This window comes from Drosophila sechellia, chromosome 2R (genome assembly GCF_004382195.2).
Source record: "Drosophila sechellia strain sech25 chromosome 2R, ASM438219v1, whole genome shotgun sequence".
Classification (NCBI taxonomy): domain Eukaryota; kingdom Metazoa; phylum Arthropoda; class Insecta; order Diptera; family Drosophilidae; genus Drosophila; species Drosophila sechellia.
The window spans coordinates 10401371-10418432 of record NC_045950.1 but is presented as its reverse complement, the minus strand read 5'-3'; the positions used below and the strand labels follow the sequence as shown (position 1 = coordinate 10418432).

The 17062-nt window shown below is 42.7% G+C and overlaps 1 protein-coding gene across 2 annotated transcripts in view; it reads right to left on the bottom strand.

Moving 5' to 3' along the window:
- Positions 1 to 14026, bottom strand: part of LOC6609124 (protein Shroom) — a 44365-nt gene extending 30339 nt beyond the window's left edge. For both annotated transcript variants that reach the window (XM_032714612.1, XM_032714613.1), the window contains exons 1-2: positions 13885 to 14026; positions 6811 to 7104 (exon numbers count right to left, since the gene is read on the bottom strand). In XM_032714612.1, the coding sequence (XP_032570503.1) occupies positions 6811 to 7017 (207 nt within the window). In that variant the 5' untranslated portion in view covers positions 7018 to 7104; positions 13885 to 14026. The remainder of the gene's footprint in view (positions 1 to 6810; positions 7105 to 13884) is intronic.
- Between the last annotated feature and the right edge of the window lie 3036 nt (positions 14027 to 17062).

Here is a 17062-nt window from a genome sequence, read left to right as displayed (position 1 = left end):
AGAAAAGTCGATACCGCAAAAAGGCGAGCGAGGAACGCCATAGGCGTCGGAATGCATTGCAAAATTGCTGATATGATATGAATTAAAGAACTATTTTAAGTTGTGCACGACATGCCGCAGCCGGATGTAAGCCTTTACGGGAAGTCAGTGTTGGCCACATTTGCCGATGACGTGTGCGCCACCGCCCGTCTACATCGAGGAAGCAACCGTACCACAACCGAACGCAGCAAAGTACCTTGGAGTGCTTCTGGATCGCAGACTCACATTTGCCAGCCATGTGACCGACATCAGAACGCGCCTACGTGCCAAGGTGGCGAAGCTATCCAACAAGCTAGCAATTTACAAACAGATCCTAGCACCAAACTGGAAGTGTGGGTGCCAAATCCAAAAGGATCCAGGCTATTCAAAATAAGGTAGCAAGACTCATCACCGGCTGCGAGTGGTTTGTTCGAAACACCACCCTGCACAGAGACCTGAAACTCGCAACGGTATTTGACGAAATAAACCAGCACTCGAGCAGATACCATGACAGGCTGGAGCGCCACAGAAATCGGCTGGCCAGCGCTCTAAACAGATCTCGCCCACCAAGGAGGCTCACCAGAAGGCAACCGAGGGATCTCATTACCCGATCTCCTTTAACAAGGGTGAGCAGAAGCTGACACTTATCTTAAATCCTATTTGTTATATGTGATTGTTATGTAATTGTAGTAAAATTATGGGCTGAATTAATAGATAAGGACGAAAAGGGGCTCCAAGACTTCCCCGTATGCCTTAATAAATAAATTAAATAAAAAAAATAAAAAAATTTATATATAAGTTATCAGCCCATAAAAAAACTATGCTAACAGGAAGCTAGCGAAGTTATGTTCTTCAGTTACCACTAAATCTCTTATACATAAGATGGAGGACTGGTATATTTGGTTAACCCACTTTCCTGCCAGAAATGACTCCTCTGGACCCACTGTTCAACGACCGGCAGCATGAATACTTATTTCGCTCGTTTCCAACGCCGCAGATTGCGTAGCTCTTGGCTTTATAAAATCAATGTGGCCAAAGAGCTCCGGAGGTCCCGGCGAGCCTCACACTTTCGGGGAAAGTTTGGGGAAAAGCGGGCAAGCGGGCGAGGGAAATGCCGCGGCGATGACGTCTGCCACTTCGATTTCGACTCCTTTCGCCAGCTGTCAAGTGATCGGACGACCGGGAAAATGGGGGAAGTGGCCAACTGGCGGTGAATCCCTTTAAGTGGGCCACCGATGAAAGTGAATCTGCGGTTCATTAGTAATAATTTTTGGCAGCTCGCGGTGGGTGAGTCTCATTAGTGCGAATGAGTTTATGCAATGCAGTGAAATTGAATGGATTAACTGGGCAAGGGCATGGGCATCGACATGGGGATCAGGATCCAATGCATCCTTGACCTCAATGGCCGCTTGTGGCGTTAATAACTTTGGCGAAACTGGCCGATCGCTTGTGAACTGGTAATGGACATGGCATGACAACTGGTCCGACTCCGATCCGTTGCTATACACTGGCCTGGCCTGGTCTGGCCTGAGCTGGTCTGGTCCACTGGCATCCACTGGTATCGTATCGTATCGTATCCACTGGTCTGGTATGCCGACATGGCCCGGCTTGGCATGCGGCTAGATTTATGGCCAGTGATAAGTTTCAGGCGTGCAGCAAATAAGAACGAACATGGCCAGCCGAGGAACACAACTCAACCTCAACGGACCTGGCCAAAAAGAGCCTGCGACAAGAACAAATAAATTGCCCAGGCACACAGGAAAAAAATATACAGTGAATTATAATTAACACCTCGTTATCGCAACAATTGTTATTCACATGGGATTCTTTGTTAATCTTTCCAGCAAATCCCAACATCTTTTAATATTAAAGACTTGGTAAAGCCCCATTGGAACTCCTTTAAATATCTGTAGCTTTGGTGAAACCATTATTGTTCTCAGTGCTCCAACCCCAACTGGTTCTCGAGATGCGGGAGAATGCCAGCTCCAGAAGGTCAGAAGAACACGTACACCTATCGCAATTTATATATGCATATCTACATATATATAAATATATATATACCATATATATATTTGTCCAGTTCGGCTTGGTTCAGTTAAGTTCGACCAGCGGAGCGCAACCAAAAACTGTGCGGCTAAAGAGGAAGTCAAGAGCAGACGGCGAGCTGGCTTCTTGGACTCACTTTCACACATATGCCAATGGAAAATATTTGCCATAATTAGCCCTGCTGCGAGACCCTTAATTAGCCAAGCCCCACTGGCCAGGCGATGCCCAGAGGCCCAGATACCAAGATACCTAAAAAAAATCTGAGCAAAAAAGAGTCACCCGGCAAAGATCCAATTAGAAAGCCGAAAATCTTTCACTCGTTCACTTTCTGTTTTTCCAGCGTTGAGGATGCGATCCGATCCGATCCTCCAGCTGGCTGCCGGATGACAACACAGAAAATCGAAATGGCAAATCATGTTTATTTTGGCCAAATTGCAACTGGATCGAAAGGGCAGCTGTCTCTTGAGTTCCAAATTTGCGAGTTGCGAATTGCGACGAGCTCGAGGCTTCTAAGTTGGCATTAAATTGCGAAGAGTTTCAGTTCGATGGCAAGAATTTCAATGGACTCCACTGGCCACAGACGTCAGATGGCCACAATGTTTGCGGCCACTTTTGGCCAAAAACAGCCGCCAGACGAATGAATCTCCGGCAATGGGAACACGAGTCTCTTTCGTCTCCGTCACCGTTTCTTGCTGTTGACCTCAAAATTTTCGTGGCTCGAATGTCGCTTTGTCTGCCGCTTTGCTGGAGGAGAAACAAAAGTGAAATTTGTTGCTCGTGTGGGTTCAAGAACTAGCCGAAAAGAAAAGAAGCAGCCAACAGCCAACGGAAAATGAAATCGAAGTTGGCTAGGAGAGCATAGCACCAACGGCACCTGGCCCAATGCATTTTCACTTGGCTTGTTATTTATTAATTAATTAAGTCAGTGCTCGCTCATAAAGAAATCTTCATGCCCGATGGCCAGAAGAAGAAGTGCATACAAACAATGTGCGGAGCATTTCCATGTCCGGAACAATGGATTCCCACTCCGAATCTTCGTATTTAAGTCAGCAGCATAGCGACATAGGTGAAATTTTCCATCACATTTTTCCGGGGGCCAGAATGCCGCATGAAGGAGTGTTGTTGTTGCACCTGTCGCAAGAGCAGCGCAATTATTTGTTATAATTTTCTTCTTTTTCTGCTGAAAAAATGCAAACCATCGACAGCAGAAGGGAAGAAGCTAAAGCTAAAAAGACGGCGGTTCGAGTTCAAAGACAAGCCAAAACAATTTAGCTGGAATCTGGCTAGAATTTAGCGCTGGCAGGCGGCATTGTTGCAGCTTTTTGTTCATGTTGCTGATTTTGCTGCTGCTGCTGTTGCTGTTGCTGCTGTTGATGTTGCTGCCGGACTGTTGGCATTAATTAATTGCTGAGCTGAAGCCTCCTATGTGGCGTGTGGTGTGTGAGAAAACAAGTTGAGAGTTGGGGCTGGCTGCCTTTGAGAACTAATGAGCGTTAAGAGTCGAGCTGAACTGAGCTGAGCTGAGCTTGAAGCGTTCGACAGGCATTGGAAATGAAAATGAAATAGAAGACAGGCTGAGGAAATGCCAGCGAACACGGTGCTGAGATACTTTGGAAAGTCTATATAATAGAATCGGTTGCCACAGCTTGGGAAAATCCAATAAATTAATTCCATTAAACCATGCTCATATGTAAACTTTAGCTTAGAAAGCCCCAACGGGGGCGCCACATGTTTTGCATGAAAAGTGAATCTTCAATAAGTGCAGATTTTAAGGGAACTTAACTCTACTATCTCTTTCCATTTATAAATGTTAAGACTTCAGATTCCGCCCAGAGTGCTAACCATTGGGGCGTAGACCAGACCGCTTAGCCGCCTCTAATTGCACAACTCGCAACTTCGGCTTGCGGAGATCTCTTTTGGCGAAATATGCGATCATTTCCGCCGCTAAAAGGAAAGCTCTGCGCGGAAATGAAGCGTCGATTAAGGTGCCCCACTGGCTTCAACTTGATCAGCTCACGCTTCGGCTTTAGTCCCAACAAACACTTGAACCTACCAAGATATACATAAAAAACGATTTCAGTGCAGCGTCAAGTGCTTTGGCTGATTCGACAGAAAAAAAGAAGAAGTAACAAAAAAATAAGACCCAAGTGAAGCAAATAAAAAAAAAACTAAAAAAAGAGCAAAACAGAGGAAAAAATCTTTACATCTATAACCAAAATATTTTTCTTTAGAAATCTGCGCATTCATCTAAAGCAAAGAAGAGGCTGAAGAAGAATGGACAGCGACGACCTTCGTCAAGCCCATTGGAAACTGCCCACTAGCCATAGCCATTACCTTCTGCTTCTATCCATTACCCAGTTGGCCCATTACCATTACAGTTTGTTTTGTCAGAGATTCCGGCACTAACGCTGGGGCGTGGCCACAATTAATTCGATTGCAGCTATAAATAGCCTCGAAGAGATTGCAACGCCCAGCGGCGCGATATACATAGGTGCGTGGAATGTGGCCTAATCGATGCAAAAATATCCGAGCCAGACCCCAAAACTAGTTCTAAGCTCGATGGATCGACGGGGCGTTGTGGTGCGACCACCATCAATGGACCAAGTACTCCAGTCGGTGGGTACTTTCGAGCCAGCTGGAGTCTGGTCTAATAACTGGAACTGAAGCGTGCGCCCCGCCAGTAATTAGCGTTTGGGTAGAAGCTCAAAATGTATGGAGAAAGATGAAAAAAATAAAACGTTACAAATGCCCGAGAATAAAGCGGTTCAATAACCTGCCGCCAGTCAGCTATCGTCCATCGATCCGCGAATGCGATCCATCTATCGATCGCCGCTTGGCCATTCTCTTCGGACTTCTTAGCCAGGCCCAAAGGCTATGGAAAATACTAACATATCTCAAGCTATTTTGCAAAGGCAGGAGGAAAGCGCCGAGATGATAACAATCGGCATGTGAAGATGGGGCAACAATTAAGAATGGAGATGATTAATCAAAAGCCCCCTGCAGACGCAGCTTTCGGTGATAAGGTCAATGCTGTTCCAATTCTCAGCCACATTTCTCCAGCTTCGCCCAGCTATCATCAACACGATCGGCTGCACTGCGCAAAATCGAGGAAAATTGGTAACAAGATTGGAAGTATAACAAAGAATGTCATGTAATATTAAACTCTATTAGCGATAAAAATAAGATAAGAATAAATAAGTGTCAAGTATTCTATTTTATTGCCTCATCTTCGTTCCAAGATCATTTATTACTCCTAGGTGCCTCCAGTTTTTATCAGTGCACCATCATCTACGAGCTATGTTCTTAGCATTCTCGTACGTTCTGTTCATAACCTCTTTTCCACCCATTGCTCATTTCTCTTCTCGGGTTTCCTCGGTTCTTTGTGCCACGCTCGGAGGCAACATTTAATTGATCGGATTCACTTTGATTGATCGGATCGTCGCTGTTGATAATGGTACCGTTAATTTGGTAAATTATTTTGCATTTTAGAAGCAAACCAAACGTGTGGCATTCACTGACACACAGTGGAGCATCGGATGGCTTCCAACGGTGGGATTACACAGCGGCCCTGGCTCCAAATAATTCAGTTAAGGTTAATGGGTGACGGGGCAAATCAAACAGAATCGAAACACATAAATACATACATATATGTAACTCCACATATGGCTGTGTGTCTAATGGAAAATGGGATCATTGGGGGCACGTAAAAGAGAAGTGAAAGACTTCGAAAACATTCTGGGAATTTGGCAGCCACAAAGTAATCATTAAAAGTAATTATTCTATTATGCGAGGCATCACAAGATATACATATTACTTTCTTTTCAAGCAACGCGAGTGCATAAAATAAACTAAATTTTAATTATTTCTACATGCCTGATTTAATCTATTTAAATGTATATTTTTAGCCAGTAAGCAATACCAGTTTAATGACTTCGCAGGCGGGTAAACCGCTTTATTCTTAGAACCGCACCTTGGGCCACATTTCTACAGCTTCCTTATCAAATCCCATACTTTATCTCATGTGCAGAAAAAAAAGAAGGCACCAAAACAAGCAGCACACTCATTCATTCATTTGGCATCGAGAAAACCACTTCACACGCCAGTCGACATTCCTACGGCTTCTCATTCATGGCCGCCACTTGTCCAATTAATAACTCGCATCCTGCGGAGGAGAAAGATGGGGAGTGGTCTGGTCGGTTGATCGATCAACGGATTCCCCCGGATGATCTCCAAAAATAAACAAAACTCTCCAAGTGGTAAATGTACCGTTCTGTGAACTAAGTGACACAGAGTGGGGATGGTGGATGCTGCGAGGGGCATGGAGAGATGGGGATATACTGCATCGAAAACGAAACCTCCCGGGTTGGGCAATGCAAATGGAGGTCAGGCCCATAATTCAATTAGGAACCTGCAGTGGTCCGAATATCGAAAATCGAAATTCCCAGACATCAAAACCACTGTGCGTGGGTTTTTGGGCTTCGTTCATTTCATTTGTTTTTGTTTTTTTTTTTTTCAATTTTGGTCGATTTTTGTTCGAGCCTTCACTTTTGCTTCATTTTCTTGGCCGAAAGAAGCCGGCTCTTTGGGGGCTGTGACTCAGACCGTGTGCGATTGGAATTCTGCGCGCTTTTGAGGATTTATTAACAAGAATAATAAAAACAAGAAGCAGTCAGACAGAGAAAAGAAAACCGAAACCGGTTGCTTAAAAAAAAACTAAAAAAATTAAAAAAATAAAGAGAGACTTACCTGTACAGAACCGGCGACCGATGCGGAACTGAAGCTGGCATTGCTGTTGCTACTCCGGCTGTTAGCCCCATTGCTATCCTTGAGCAGGAGCTTCGATACGGACACCACCGAAATCTTATTGTTGTTCTCCGGCTCCATTTTGGCCAAGCTCTTGGACTCGCCCATTTCGGAGCCGTTTCCGTTCTCCTTGTGATTGCGCATTTTCATTTAGTTTTTCTTTCGCTTTTTGCTGACGATCGCTTGCTGTGATTAGAGCTGCCGGATTTTCATTTCAATCTCATCTTTCGGCCACCACTGAGAAGGGTCAGACAGACAAGGTTTATGAGCTTGATGGTATCAAAGAGTTGTTTATGTCTATCGTAAGTTAAAGGTCCGAACGTTTTCCAAAAAGAAGTGCTAGCTTCAAAAGTTAGTTTAAGACTATTTTTGTTTTTGAGCTACTTCTTTTTCAAATCTCTGTCATTATCTAAATATGTTATGCAAAACTTAATTTTCAACAATTTTTAGTTAGTTTTAGTTAGCACTTGGCGTTTGTTTTGCAACAAGTTCAGGAATTATTTTTTGAGTCTTTTTCTCCCCCTTCTTTTTTTTTGCTGATGTGATTGTGCGATTAGAGCTGCCCGATTTTCATTTCAATCTCATTTTTCGGACACCTTTTCGACAAGAGTTATGATGTAAGCGAAAAATACACGAAATTATATGTGTTAAATTATTTTAATTTGGTCTGGCGACATTTTTCCGCGGCGGCTGGACTCTTGGATCGTTGGTTGCGGCTGCTTTGCACTTTTATATCTGTTATCGGGTCCGGTCCGCACAACCTCGCATCTTTGGAATGCAGTGCAGCCAAACCAGTAAGACGAATCCACATAGACGCCAAACGAAAGAGACGGGCATATGGGCGGCAGAAAGAGACGGGAGTAGCGTGTCCGCGGTGGTTGGAGGGAAAATTGAATCGATTTCTGTTGACTGCGTCCGTAAATATTTGTTGAGTTATTTGGGTTTTTGTGTAATAAGTTGAGCGTATTATGTGTGTGCGGTAAAATACGAGTAAAAAAAAAGCAGAAAAAATATATATATGAAAACAAAAAGTGAACCAGGTTTACATAACATTGACCCACGAGACGAGAGAAGAGTCAAGTCGAGACGAGACGAGTCGATACCAATATGCAGTGAGGCGACGCCAAGGGGCCTAAGCCAATAAACAAGTTTTTGTTGTGCATTTTCAAATGCGATTTGGCGACTGCATTTCGTTTCGTTTCATTTCGATTCGGTCGGACAGCATATAGCCACATTTAACATATAGCCATAGCATATAGCGAACGGCCCACGCAGTTGGCTCTTTCAAATGTCATCGTTTTCGGTATGCTTTCCATGCAAATTGATGTCCATTAAAGCCGCAGTTGCAGCTGCCACTTCTCGCCCGTAAACTTCGATTGTTTAATGCATAATTATGAGCTCCTGCTGCTGCGCCGGCCCATAGAACTGGAACTGGAATTGAAACTGCAGAGGCTTCAGCAGCAGCATCGCCGTCGCCATTGGTATCGGTATCGAGTAGTGCTCCTACTTGCGACTGCCAAGCGACTCCTAGGCTCGGAAAACTGGATTCTGCCAGGCTGTTGACAAACCCAGACACAAAACGAACACTGAGCTACACTGGCCGAAGGATAATCCTTTCGTTGGAATCAAGTTAAGAATTCTTCTATGTATTCTTAACCAGTAAGTTAAGTAAGTGTAACCACACTTTAAAACATATAGCAAAGATTTCTAGTTCATTTATACTGATTAATGCTAGACATCATCTATCAAATTTCTCTCAGTGCACAGTCAGAAGACCTAGGCCCAAGCGAGAAGCCTCCAAAGAGGAAGCCTGTTTTCGGGATGGGGGCAAAGTACCTGATAGATAAATCTGCTTGCAGCCGCTTCAAAAGTGCAATGACATTGCTAAATGCACTTTCATGCCCCCTGGTCCCCCCAAATTTCCACTGCGAACGCTTTCCAACTAATCGCCAATTTGTTAATTATGGCCGTGGGTAGAATTTTTTGATTTTCACTTGGTCAGTTCGGCTCTGAAACTCTTGCCGACAACTGCGTGTTTAGCTGTTGAAGTGGCTATACATACGGGCCATTCGGCTTTTTCGATTTTTCAGCCAGCGAAATTAGACACTTTTGCTGGCCACAAAAATTCCACGTCAAAATACAAAATGACAAAAAAATAAGAAACACAACAAATACTGCGGAAAACATGCAAAATCGGAGTGGCGCCAGCGAAATGAGCACACACACCCAAGCACACGATTGCAGTCCCAATACCAAATAGCCAATAGCAATACCAAGTGCTAGTCGGTCGGTTCCCAGTCAGCTCCAATGCCCAGTTCCCAGCTCCCAGTTCCAATTCCAGTTAGCAGCTCCCAGTTCGAGTCCCCAGAACGGGTTTTAGTGGCCAGCCAATCGATGGCGAGGTCACAAATGGCTAAAACCCCGCCAAAGCGAAACGCATTGATCTCTATTAGCAATAATGTTCCGCCGATCCAGAAGATACAATGCTCAACGGTTTCAACAACTTCCTATTTGACTGCTGATATCTTTATCTCCGCAACGAGCATCACTTGAAAGGACAATAAATCACAGAGATATTGTTTTGGCAACCTTCGGTTCTCTTCTTGAACTGTGACCCCTGTTTCCACTTCAGCTAGCCAACTGTTTGCCTATCAGCTTAAATGTATCTGCCGAATATTACCCGCTGCATAGGTGGTCGGTCGCATTCCGAGTAGGACTGATCCGAGATTGAGATGCCCGGATACCTGATGCCTGATAGCCATGGCCAGCGGCATGCAAAGCGGCCCGAAAGGTCGTCGTAAATCCAAGTTGTACTCCGCACCATAGTGTCAGCAACTAACAAGCGTAACAAAGCAGCGCAAAGATGAATGGAAACTGTTACCTGCGCGGTTATGTGTTATGATTATGTACCTGGGCAGAGGTGTTTGGTTTGGTGGCTTCAAGCGGCACACTTGGAAAAATCCACCCAAGAATATAGAACCGCAATATGTTGCATATTAGCAATTAGCAATTTTGGGTATTTAAAATATTGTTTGGGAATTCATATATGTAACTTGCTCAATTCTTGTTCATTTACTTTAGTTTATACATATTTCTATTCATTTTTTTTCTCTGTGTCGACTCATTATAATTTTGTCAATTCTCACACAACTACCTGCTGCAAAAACATTCACACAAAGGTGAAGATCGCGAGGCATTCACACTACACAAATCCACAGCAAAGGAAAATTATAGAAGGTGCGGGATGGGGATGGGGATGGGGTCGGGGGGCGGAAGCAGACGCATAAATTTACAATTAAATGCAATTCGTTCGCTGGATTTCCGCAAAAAAGGGCCTGGCAGCATGGGCAATTGCAACCTGCTGCAAGTTCAACGCTTTCTTTAGTGCTCCGCCGCGCTTGGCTTGCAGCAAATAACAAAAAAGATGGAAAACGAAATGGGAAAAAGATATTCCCAAGCCGCGCTTCTTGGTAGTTGCAAATGAATACACCCACAGCTCGAGAAACCCGCGCGAAAATACCCCATGTAGAGTGAAAGAGCCAGCAGGAGGCAATGTGAAAGAGAGGGAAGGCGCAGATTTGAAACTCATTCTTCAGGCTCGGCAGCGGCATTTGTTTATGATCCTGTCAACTAAAAACTACCTAAGCAGATCCCGCGATCCCGTCAATTGTTCCACCTTACTTCCGTCGGATCTCGGCTTTCGGCTTTCGCCTTTCAAATCCCAGAGTCCACATCCTTGATCCCAGATCACAATCTCGCAGCAGGATGCTACATCTCTCGTTTGCCCGTTGAAGTTGTAATTGGTTTGGTAAATTGCGAAGGTCGTTGGCTTCAGAAACAAGGTCGTTCGTTTCGCTTATCATTTCCACAACAACAATGAGATGCTGCTGGCCCAAGGTGGAAAGTATCTGTTGTATGAATATGGCAGATACAAATACACACGTACAAGTGGTATGGAGCACAAATATTTGCTTAGCGAATTCCTCTTTGCAATGCCAGTACTAATTTGTAAAAACTCGGAAACCCCAGGAAAGTAAGAAAAACGGAATGTATTTTCATAACTAGAATATTCCTTAGAATTATCTTATTTGTATCGAATCTACCTAAGTAAGATCTGTAAATTATGTGCTATAAAACTGGGCAGTAAGCCCCAACGATTTGGCTGCAGTAGCTTATGTATTTCCGTATAGTTTTAAAAACAAATACGCTTTAAGTATTAGTTTAAGATCTCGGAAAGGCTTATGAAATTCACCTTAAGCATTCCTGCAGTCTTAGAAAGTTTGATCACTGAGTAAACAACTATTGTGGCTTTTACCTCCGGCAAATCTACCCCACCTCACATACCGTTCTATCTCAAATAGTGATGAAATGGCAAATTTCTTGGGAAGTTATTTTTCGGACTCGTTGAATTCCTCTGGCGATGGTGTTTCGCCCCTATATCATTGGCACTGTTTATTTGCTTAGCTGGCACGGCGGTCACAATACACACACATACATTTTAGCGAAATTTGGGAAAACACTCTGCATGTTGTTTTCCCGAAATTTCAGCTTACAATGTTGAGGAACTTACAGCTCCAGCGAAACAGATCCCAAAATTCGCAGCTGTAGATGTTTCACGGGGCCTCTCTGTTTCGCTTACAGTTTGCACTGATGTTTGCACTACTTAGTTGTGACAGATAAGATTATAATTAGTCTTAGCCTGCCAAGCCGGTAACAGCGCCCGATAAGATAAAACTCTCCATCCAATGAGGCCACTGGGTGAAAAATGTGAGGCAGAAACGAAACGGGTTGCCAATGAAGTTGACGACGACGACGACGACTCAAGTTGGCTGGGAGTGGAAAGCAGATAGAAGAGCCAGTCGTCAAATATGGCAAGGTCGCCTCGCAGCGCATTCCACGGATGTTTTTGTTTGCCTTCCTAATTAAATAGATCATCGGCAAACCAATTGGCGCTCGACAACACATCTCTATAATTTAATCAATCTTCCAACGGCAATCACATAAAAGACCCAAAAGACAAAACAAATTTTACGCATTTCGAAATGAGTTCAAAACACCCAAAAGCCAAATGTTCGTCACTGAATGCCGCCGAGTGTATTGAACTCGGTCTTTGCTCCACCTCCACCTTTACCACCAGATCCACCTACCTACCTTCCTGGCTACACGGCGAACAAATCTGAGTGCGTTTGCTAAGGCCCTTAAGATTTTAGAAAGCATTTCGATGAATAGCTTACTGCTATTCTATTTATTATATATTATAAATATTCCCTAATAATAAATCGATAAATATTCCAGCCAAAATACTTAATTATATAGACTTTCTTTCTGTGTAGCAAACCCCCCATTCCACCCACAAATCGCTGGCAAGTTGAGCAAACAAGTTTGCTTTGAAATTCTTGAGTAGTATTTGATGTTGATGCTAAGCGATCCCCCAGCCCCTCTCTCCTGCCGTCGGGACAGTTGATAAGTCGTCACATGGAAACGACATGGAAACCCTACGCCTGCTCCGAGTTCCTTCCCCCCAGAATGGGACCCGCCCATTCCCACCGAGTCACCGATTAACGCCCACTTTCCCTGGATTGCTGTGCAGAACTGTCACCTGGGCGGTGGGGATTTGAATTATTATTTCTGCCCCCTCGCGCTCTTTATCATCCGTTATCGCTGGCAGTATCTGAATTGGATTTCTTTAGCACTCGAGAATTTGTTTTCTCCTAGCTTTGTGGTCTATGCAAATTTTCCACCGTCTTGGGGCCTCTGCCTCAGTTATTGTTTGGGCCAATTCAGGCCAAACTCTGCATTTGAATTAAATTTAATACTTTGTAACATGCTAGTTGGTCGATTAGACGGTAGTCTAACAACCGAAGTCAGTTATAAAACGTGTGCTTTATCTTTATTCAACATAAACGTATTAAGCTCGCATATATGAACTTCCTTGGCATCCCAGTTTGATTCTATTGCTAGCACCTTTGTTCATTTTCTATATCACTAACCTAATTGTTTCCATTTTTCTTTAGTTGACTCTACCTGCCTTATCAGCTTTTCAATTGCATTAGTGTTTTTTTTTTAACCTTCTTTGTTCCGCGTTCTAACACTCCTTAATCAAGTCTGGAAGAAAACACCTTCAGTTTCGAGTTCTCTGAATCTTTTCGGTGCACTAGCTTATGTAATTGCTTTGGTCGTCACACGAACCCACTTATTCAAAGATACATTTGCTGAATGAATTTCGTTTCTTACCGCAAATGTGTTTTCTAACTGGTGGCACCCGTCAAAAATAATCCAAAACATGCCCGACACCTATTTTTTTAATGGGTGAGGTTGGGGGATTTTAGTAAGCCAGGTTTTATGGTTATAAGTGTAGAAATGCAAAAGAGATCAGTATGGTTTCGTCTTTTAAACTGACACATGCCAAATTTGCAGCTGCTCTTGAGCTCCACCTTGTCTATATTCCCGTCTCTCTCGGACGCTCTTTCTTCCCAACTCTTTCTCACTCACAAAAGGAAGAAAAAAGAAGCAGAAGCAGGGGCAGAAGTTTTGAAGCGCGGAAAATGGCAAGCGCCAAAAACTGGTTGGAAAATCCCTGCTGTTGGGGGGAAAACTTGTTGAAGCAGCCACGAAAAAAAAATGAGAAGACGCAGAAGAATACGATGAAGATAAAGAAGAGGGAGAATCAGAAACTTCTTGCCACCCGCTTAAAGGCAACACTAAGATCTGTTTTTAAGGCGGAAGAATTCTTCTAGCCTTGAAGGTTGATCTTTGTACACGGGTTATTTATTTTTGTTTATGTTTGCTGAATTTTGTAATTTTTCGAGCGCATTTTTACACGACACCTTTTGTTTTTGTCGCTTTTTATGCCGTTTCGTGCTTTTGGTCACTAATTGTTGTTGTTGTTTGTTATTTCTCCCTTGCTTTTTACACGAGCTTGAGAGCTGATTAAACTTATTCACAGCATTTTCATTGAGTAGAAACTGCATTTAATTTTTTGTGCATTTTCGGTTGCTTCATTTTTTGTTAACTCACAAGCTAGCACACACACACAGACGAGCACGCGGGCACACAGGTACACAGGTACACAGTACACGGACACGAGCCCCGAATCGCGGGGCATGCAACGCTCTGGGTTTCCTAGGGTTTTCCGCTTTTCCTCACGAACTGCACGGTGCGAGACCCAAAAGAAGACTGAAACTAGCGATCAGGCAATCCCAATCGGGCTCGTTCTCCCTCCGGCTCTCTCTCTCTGTCTGCGATTGCGAAAATGCCGCAGACCTCTATAAGCTCACTCCAAGTGCACGACTATCTTAGTACTGTGTACTGTATGTTTTGGTCTTACACAATGTGATGGAAGAATTTAGCGGATTATCCAATTTCTCAAATCGTTTGATTATTATTGATGAATTTGGAAAAATAAATATATTATTAAATATTACCAAAAAGCAAAAGTTTGTAAGCTCCCTAACCTAACAGGAGTTAATTTAATGATGATGATTTTTGCAAAGAACTTCATAGTTTTTGTGGAGCACACACAGAAATTCGCCGGAAAGTAGGCAATCATTTTGCTTATTATAGGATTCCACGTTTTTTATACTATATTTTGGTATCACATGATAATTGTTTCGGTTTGTTACATTAATTTTAACCGGCCTATCATACCTTCCATTTTTCAGTTAGGCCACGTTAGCAGACAGCTGGAAATCAGTCCACCAGAGAGCCGAAGAGAGTATCTCTATCTTGAGACACCACTAAGCTGTTGTTGCTGTAGCTCTACCTCTGAGTGTAGTGTGTGTGTGTGTGCGTGTGAGAGAGATGGGTCCAAGACCCAGTGGTAAATTTAGTGCTAAATAATGGGGGTTAGAGCCTCTTATCAAGTAAAGCCGAAGCAAACAGGTATATTTGTATTTCGTATTGAAAGTCACTTATCTCAGTGGGAGAGGGTAAAAGCGAGAGAGAGAGAGAGTCGGCTCTTTTCGCTCAGAACCTGTTGACGCTGTCCAGTACTCATCTATATCCATGGGAGGGGGAATGGACGGACAGAGAGAGCGAGAGAGAAAGAGGGGCCAAGAAGCGAGCAAGAACCTGTTGCCGCAAACGGCAAAATGGCCAGCAACTTAGCCAAAAAAAAAAAATACTGAACCCGAAAATGAAAAAGGGGAATAAGAGGATCGTGTGGCCAAAGAGCCAGCGAATGAGGAAAGTAAGGGAAAACGGCTGATAAGCAAGGCCGTTGGGTCCAGTCTTTCAAAACTGAGTTCTTGAGGACTCCGATTTCGAATCTTATTCTTATTCTGATTCACTCAAAGTTGATTTATGTTCTGTTTGCACTTTTCATTTTCAGCGCAAGTTGATTTTAATTTTAATTAAGTGTGTGTGTTCTCAGGAGAATCAGAAGACATAGCAGGATACCCAAGACCACCAACGAAGTCCGGGTTTTGAACTTGAACTCCTTACCAAAAAAAAGGTCTTAGAACAATGCGATATGTTTCTTTGAAAACTGCACGTTTTGGCTTGCAGCTAACAGGAATATTTATTACCTTTCGTAATTCGAGCAACATCAATATAAAACGTTTTAATAGAAGTAAGTAGTAATATTGTGAGGATTGAAATACTTAATTTTATGGCCACAGTTTGACATTGTCTATTTCATATTCTTCAACTTGATAGTGATCCCAGTGAAAAAATATTTTTTTAGTTTTAGCATATGCCCAAAAAAAGTTGGCAAGCTATCATTCAAAAACATTAAAAAAATATTTTTTTGATTGACAGAACGACATATATGCTGTTTTTATAAATCGATTCCTTTGTATTGTATAATAAATCTTTCTCGACTCAATAAACTGATTTGATAGATTATGAGTAAAACTAGCAAAAAATCCTTAATGGTTCGTAGCTTTCGGTTTGGTTCAAAGTAAAGATTCTTTGAAAAATGTTCTGAAATGTATTTTTCTTTAGAATATACAACCCTATAATTAAGGTTGTAGTAGAGTGATAATTATATATACAGAAACTTATCTAATTCTACCTATATTTGGATATAAAAAATCAAAGCAATCAAAGACTGATAGAACTAGGAAGTAATTCAATTATTTTGTAATAGGAAGTAAGAGTTTGACTTATAATAAGCTGTGTTCTAAGAAATGAATCTAATTAAATTCGAACTTGAACCCTTTTCGGCCAAATCGAATTGGGCCTCAATCAGTTTATCGGGCATGACCGAACCGTTAAATCGAAAGCTCTCGCATATCGCACGCAAACCAGGTGCTAATGAGGCATTTTGTTTCTGCTTTTTTGGCTAATTTATTGTTTACGGCCGTGCTAAGAGCGCAGATTTAACGGTACAAGCGAAAGGTTGGCCCAAACATGCAAATATCACTTCGCCAGAATCCCGATGCCAGAACAAAGACCAATCAATGGCTATAGTCTAAACACGATGTTTATTTCCAGACAGATCATAGATCTTCATCTTTCTGTTCTTATATTTCCGTTTGGTTCATTGAACGATTTTAGACGATCTTCACTGGGATCTGACCCATCTGCAATGGCATGGTACAACACCTCCCCATTCCCACACCATATTCCATATTCCCAATCCGCGGTTCGCACCTCCAGTCGTCATTCCCAATTAATCATCGCTTTGGGCTTGTTGATCCAATCGCATTTGCTTTGCAAAAGACACAAGAGCGTTACAAACTGGGTAAGTGCGGGAGAGAGGGGGCGAAACACGTTTATGGATGGGGGTGTACACGGTAAAAAGTCGCGGTTTGGCATTAAATATTATTAAAGTAGATAACACCGATGCGTAATGCAGACCTTCCTGTTTAAATTATTTAACCAACTCATTGGTAAATATAACTTTTTCCGATTTGAGCAGCCATTGCTTTCTACAAGTTTCTGTAAAATAAAGTTCTGTAAAACAGTTAAAAAAGATGTAAAAAAGATGTATTTGAATCAAATTTTTTAACTATAGAATGAGAAAAAGTGCAAAACGAAATTGTTCTAAAAATAATCGAAGCTGTTGGTAATATGGTTGGTTAATAACCATAACTAATTTCTGATAACAAAAAGAGTCGTAATTTCTTGCAGTGCCTTCAAAGGGAAGCTTGGAATGTGCCGAGACTATCAATCAATCGGCTTTTGCCCCTTTTCGACCAAATTCGGTCTATTGTCCGGCGGCTGTTACCAAATCCGTAGACCGGCTCGACTT